General features: G+C 34.3%; 1 protein-coding gene across 1 annotated transcript in view; it reads right to left on the bottom strand.

Moving 5' to 3' along the window:
* LOC109537654 (piezo-type mechanosensitive ion channel component) overlaps positions 1-2,302 on the bottom strand; it is a 5,441-nt gene extending 3,139 nt beyond the window's left edge. Inside the window, exons 1-4 of the mRNA XM_048669875.1 lie at positions 2,003-2,302; positions 1,438-1,649; positions 1,218-1,311; positions 1,005-1,160 (exon numbers count right to left, since the gene is read on the bottom strand). Coding sequence (XP_048525832.1) covers positions 1,005-1,160; positions 1,218-1,311; positions 1,438-1,649; positions 2,003-2,066 — 526 coding nt within the window. The 5' untranslated portion in view covers positions 2,067-2,302. The remainder of the gene's footprint in view (positions 1-1,004; positions 1,161-1,217; positions 1,312-1,437; positions 1,650-2,002) is intronic.
* Between the last annotated feature and the right edge of the window lie 3,700 nt (positions 2,303-6,002).

Genomic DNA, 6,002 nt, shown 5'->3' with positions numbered 1-6,002 from the left:
GACCACATCCGGAACCTAACGTCAGAGTTCCTGGATAGGATCCGGCACAGCAAGGATCCCACCGTCAGGGTTTCTTGCACCAACAAGTTCAACTGTGACCGCAGACCTCCCCCTGCGGACACAGTCTAAGAAGAAGACGTGGACCCCATGCGATGACCAGTTCCTGCACCACATCGAGGACCATTGGCCAACTTTAAGTTAGTTATAGGAAGCAAGAGAGGCTGTTAGGTTTAGGTTTAGATTAGGTAGTTAGGTTAATTTAGATTAAGTCATATGATGATGTATCTTAACATACACAGAGTGTTAGACACTAACGATGTTAGCACTAAGGATCCGTAGAATAAGTAGCAGTAAGAAGTTTGTAAACTTAGCTGAAATAAATATGTTCCAACAGTAGTTGAACCAGTCTTAGTCGGTAAGCACGGGATAGACAAAGACAGCCTGCTTTCTATTGCGATTAGTGCGTTGCACCGTATGAACCAATTGTAATACGAGGGGAGAACAAATTCAATTTTTTCCTGTATGAAAGATTTCACACACGCTACAAAATGGGTAAATTACCAAATTCCGCTGCCGAGTTCATAAATTTAAACATTGCTTTGTGCATTTTCGTATTTAAAAAATACTGAAAAGCTGACAAAATTAGGAAACGCGTACATTTAATCTTCATAACAATTGAATTCACTTTTCGGCCAAAGCTCTGAAAAATTCATTCAAAAAAACAATTTTGAGGCTTTGCATATATGAAGGTGCTTATTGCTACACTTTTCGTAAAGCCTGGACTTCGTGTAATGCATATTGAAAAAAAAAACATTTTTAAAAGTTGCTACAAATTTTCACAAAGCAAAAAAAACTGGAACAAACGTGGTAAAACGAATTACTGTGGCCGAAAAAGTCACGAAGCGCAGTAACCTTTTGGTTTAAAGTGAGGAAAAGGCATCTTCAGAGAGGAAAAGGCAGAAGTAAGCCCTAACCAGAAAAATTATTATTTCTGCAAGCCTCACCGAAATTCATCAGCATTGACAATATGTTCTTCCTATGCTCTTCTTTGGCCTGGGCAAGTTCATACAAGTCTTTGGTCATTCGACTGACTGTGGTGTCTTGACAAAGCTTCTTAAAGATAAAAAACAGAACCACAGATGTCAGCAGCATTAAAGGTTCTGGGTTTCAAAAAATTATATTTGAAATTATGTGTGAGTGAAAATCTAACGTCTTACCTGAGAGGCACCACGGAAGCGCCGAACTGAAATCCAAACCTTCAAACTCGACTACTCCCATTGTGCGAAGAGCTGATTCTAATGGACTACAAGGCTACATTTTGAAAAATAATCATTACATCCAATTAAGGCCAAAAGAACGGTGATTTCAATCACACATTTTAGCTGAGCAAACCTTTTTTGGATCCCATGTTGCTATGAATCTCCTGAGAAAACTCACCTTCAGGTCAAACTCCGGTTCCGTGGGAAAATACAACACAAAGTAAAAGCTGAGCATAAAACACGACGTCAAGGTGCAGGTGATAATGAGGATCTTCATGTACGTTCCAGTACTATGAGCCAATGAGTGGCTGGTAGGCACGGAGAAAAAGGGCATGTAACATCCAACAAGCAAATACACATAAGAAGTCACTGTTGGTCGAATGGACACAGCTGAAACAACGTGAAGAAAATGTGTTCAGCTCCTTTCCAGCTCGACTAAACGACGTTTAGTGATTTAATTTATCATTTCAACACCAACATCTAGTGCATGGAAATACTATATCCAGTTAGTGTAAACTAGTTATGTTGGGAACACGTAAATTACATACAGAGATTGCAATTTAACTGAATTATTTGACAATTGAACCAGCAGCTCTATTAAGTGCAGGGACACAGTTGTGTATAGAAAATAGTCCAATTATAGCGTTAATTAATTGAACACAATGTAATAATTTATGTCAACCCGGAGAGTGAGTGAAAATATTGTATATTGACTGTGTTAATTATCGTCGTTTACCACTCACCAATAACTACGATTAATGGAAGGATAATTCGGAATAAAATTGCGCACCACCAATAGTTATCCATTATTTACGTTCAAAAATCCAATGACTTTGATCGGAACCAAATGTCTTATATGGGTGTCTAGTTGGTACCTTTACAAGGTGTTTGCAAGTGGAAGCTGATATCAATAATTTGCCACGTGAGAGTTATGAGAACAAGTGATTCCTATTAAGGCCATTTTGCATTGATTTAAAGCGGCGCTTTGTCACTCTTTGGTAGATTGTTATCTGTAGATTTCAAAAATGACCCAATTTCTGTTGTGTCATATTTTGCTTCAAAGTTTTCCATCCTCAAAGGATGTCAATCGAATGTCTAATTGTTGGCTTGTCTACCGTTGCTTCAAGTTTCTATTTTACGCAGCTTTAGTCAGTTTCTTTATGTTTGTCTAGCTGATATATTGACCAGTTTTCGTTCCTTTATAATTTTCCATTTAGCATTATCATCATCATCATCATCATCATCATCAATAAAATAAGCCTGCTGAAGATATGTTTATCTACTTGCTCCAGATAAGAAATTGGTTTGAAAGTTGACGAAAAGTTTTGGTTAGAAAAGTTCTAAGCAATCGTTCATTTTCAACCTAACTTTAAAAAATTACCGAAACTATGTATTTGGTGCGACTCAAATGATCACTTGAGGGTCTTGAGGGGGGTAGAACCGCATATTTTCTATTAGCGGGAGAAATTTCAACTCATCACTGGCTTTAAATTGAAAATTGTGAAATTATATTGGAAAGACTGGAGTTGAGAGAAAACGTTCATTTTTCAACTCTATTTAAAAAATTTCCAAAAATTTGTATTTAATGTGACTCGAATGATATTTTGAGCTTGTTCAGCACCAAGTATTTTCTATAGGAAATCAAAAATTCAAATTGCTACTTAGTCTAGATTGTGCATTGGAATTTTTTATTGGACAGTGCGCTTATTGGAGAACACGTTGATTTTCAAACTAAGGTTTACAAAATTTCCAAAAATCAGTATTTAGTGCGATTGGAATGATCTATTGAGCGTCTTCTACAGGCTGTCAAAAATTCAACTCGCTACTTGCTTTAGAATGTAAATTGGATAAGAGTCTGCAGTAGCAAGAAAGGCTTATTTATAAATAGAAAATTTAAAAAAATTCGAAAATTGCTATTTGGTGCTACTCGATTGAATTTTGGAGGCTCGTTGCGTATCTTCCGCATATTTTCAACAATTCAACTCGCTACTTGCTCCAGATTGAAAATTGTAATTTTTTTACAGAGTATAAAGGTGAGGAAGAACGTTAGTTTTCAAATCCACTTTAAAATATTTTTAAAAACCCGTATTTAGTACTAATCGAATGACTCTTTGCGAGTGTTTAGCATGGACTGTTTTTTTTAGGATGTCAAAAATCCAAATTGTTACTTGCTTTAGATTGTGAATTGGAAATTTTTAATAGAAAGTGGGTAGATGGTTTATTTCTACTTCAACTTTTATAAAAAGGTTTAATCGTTTTTTATGCTATTTGAATGATCTTATGAGAGTCTTTGAGACATTGTCTTCTAGAGGCTGTTAAAAAATTAACTTGCTACTTGCTTTAAACTGTAACTTGCCAAATTATATGAGAAAGTCTGCAGTTACTAGAAAAATTTAATTTTCAAATGAAAAATTTGAGAAATTTCAAAAATCTTTATTTGGAACGATTTGATTGACTTTTGTAAGGTCTTGATAGGCTGCCGCTTATCTTCTATGGCTTCTCAACAAGTCGCGACTTGCTCTAGATAGTAAATTGGAAGTTTTTTTTAGAAAGGCTGCAGTTGAGAAAAAACGTTAATTTTCAAACTACATTTAAACAATTTTCAAAAATTCGTATTTAGTGCGACTCAAGTGATCTTTTGAGAGTATTTAACATTTCTATAGGGAGTAAAAAAATTCAAATTGCTATGACAGATAGGAGAAAGCGTTGAGTTTCAAACCATAATTTAGAAAATTTACAAAATTTAGTATTTGGTGCAATTCGAATAATCTTTTGAGAGTCTTTGAGACCCGGTGACTTCTACATGCTGTCATAAATCACAAAAAAATCCCCTACTTGCTTTAGAATGTAATTTGGATAATTTTATTCGAGAGTTTGAAGTCACAAGAAAAAGTTTGTTTTTAAATCGATAATTAACAAATGTTCAAAAATTCTTAATTGGTGCTATTCGAATGACTTTTGAAGAGTCTTTGGTACCGCGTAACTACAGATTCCCAACAATTTAAGACACTACATGCTCTAGATTGGAGATTTAATTTTTTTTAGTGAGTCTGAAGTTGCGGAAAACGTTACTTTTTAAACCCGCTTAAAAAATTTCCATATTTAGGGCTACTGGAATTATATTTCCAGTGGTTAGCACCGAGAGCAAAAACTCAAATTGGAACTTGTTCTAGATTGCGAATTAGAAGTTTTTATTGGATAGTAGGTAGATGGAAGAAACGTTCATTTTCAATCCAACATCTACCAAATTTTGAAAAACTCAGTATTTGATGCGATTCAAATGATCTTTTGAGAGTCTTTGAGACCAAATGTCTTCTACAGACTGTCAAAAATAAAACTCGCTACTTGCATTATAATGTAATTTTGACAAATTTCTTCGAGTCTGCAGTAGCAAGAAAAAGTTAGTTTTTAAATACAAAATTTTCAAAAGTTTCTATTTGGTGCGACTTGATTGAGCTTTAGAGGGTCTTTGGTACCGCGTATCTTCAGCAGATTCCCAACATTTCAACTCGCCACTTGCTCTAGAATCGAAATTCTATTTTTTTAGAAAGTCTGAAGTTGAGAAAAAGCTTTAATTTTTAAACTCACTTTCAAAAATTTCCAAAAATCTGTATTTAGTGCGTCTCGAATGACCTTTTGAGAGGGTTTGGTACATACTATTTTTTAGGATGTCAAAAATCCAAGTTGCTACTTGCTTTAGCCTGTGAATTGAAGATTTTTATTAGAGAGTGGGTAGATGGTTCATTTTTGCCCCAACTTATATACAATTTTCAAAATAATTTTTATGCTTTTTAAATGATCTTATGAGAGTTTTTGAGGCCGAGTGTCTTCGACAGGCTTTCAAAAACTTAACTTGCTACTTGCTCCAAACTGTAATTTGGCAAATTTTATTAGAGAGTCGCAAGAAAAAGTAAATTTTCAACCAAAAAGAGAAATTTCAAAAATCAATTTTTGGTGCGATTTGATTTACTTTTCTAGGGTCATTGCTGCCACGCATCTTCTGTAGATTCTCAACAATTCAAGTCGCTTCTTGCTCTGGATAGAAAATTGGAATTTTTTTAGAGAGTCTGGAGTTGAGATAAAACGTTTAATTTACATGATCTTTTAAGAGCTTTTTGAAGCAAGTGTGTTCTATAGGCAGTCACAAATTAAAGCCTTTACTTCCTCCTGATTAACTATTTCCATTTTTGATAGAGACTTATATAGACCTAGTTATATATACTAAGAAAAAACTTGTTAATTAAAAAATCCAAATCTGGTGTTAATCAAATGATATTTCAAGAGTTTTGCTTACCCCCCTGTCTTCTGTAGAGGGTTTAAAATTTAAGTGGCCACCTGCTCCTGATAAGAAATTTAAAATGTTAAGTTAGTCTCTAGTTGGAAGAGAACGTTAATTTTCAAACCTTCCAACTTATGAATTTAAGAAAAATCCTAATTTAATGCAAATCTATTGATCTTTTAAGTGTGTTTCCTACCGATTATTTTCTATAGAGTGTTAAAAATTGAAGTCTCTACTTGCCGCATATTATAAATTAAAATATTTAATAGAGAGCCTACAGTTGGAAGAAAACTTTAATTTTCAAACCACAGCTTACGAAATTAAAAAAAATCCGAATTTGGTGCTAATTCATTGATCTTTTAAGGGTCTTTCCTACCAAGTGTCGTCTATAGGCTGTTAGAAATGAATGTCACTACTTGTTATAGATTAGAATTGAAAAATCTTGAGAGGCTTGAGTTAGAAAC

This window comes from Dendroctonus ponderosae, unplaced genomic scaffold (assembly GCF_020466585.1).
Source record: "Dendroctonus ponderosae isolate FM_Combo_2020 unplaced genomic scaffold, Dpon_F_20191213v2 Dpon_F_20191213_9, whole genome shotgun sequence".
In the NCBI taxonomy this organism is placed as follows: domain Eukaryota; kingdom Metazoa; phylum Arthropoda; class Insecta; order Coleoptera; family Curculionidae; genus Dendroctonus; species Dendroctonus ponderosae.
The sequence above is the reverse complement of the archived record's forward strand: the minus strand, read 5'-3'. Positions and strand labels throughout refer to the sequence as shown.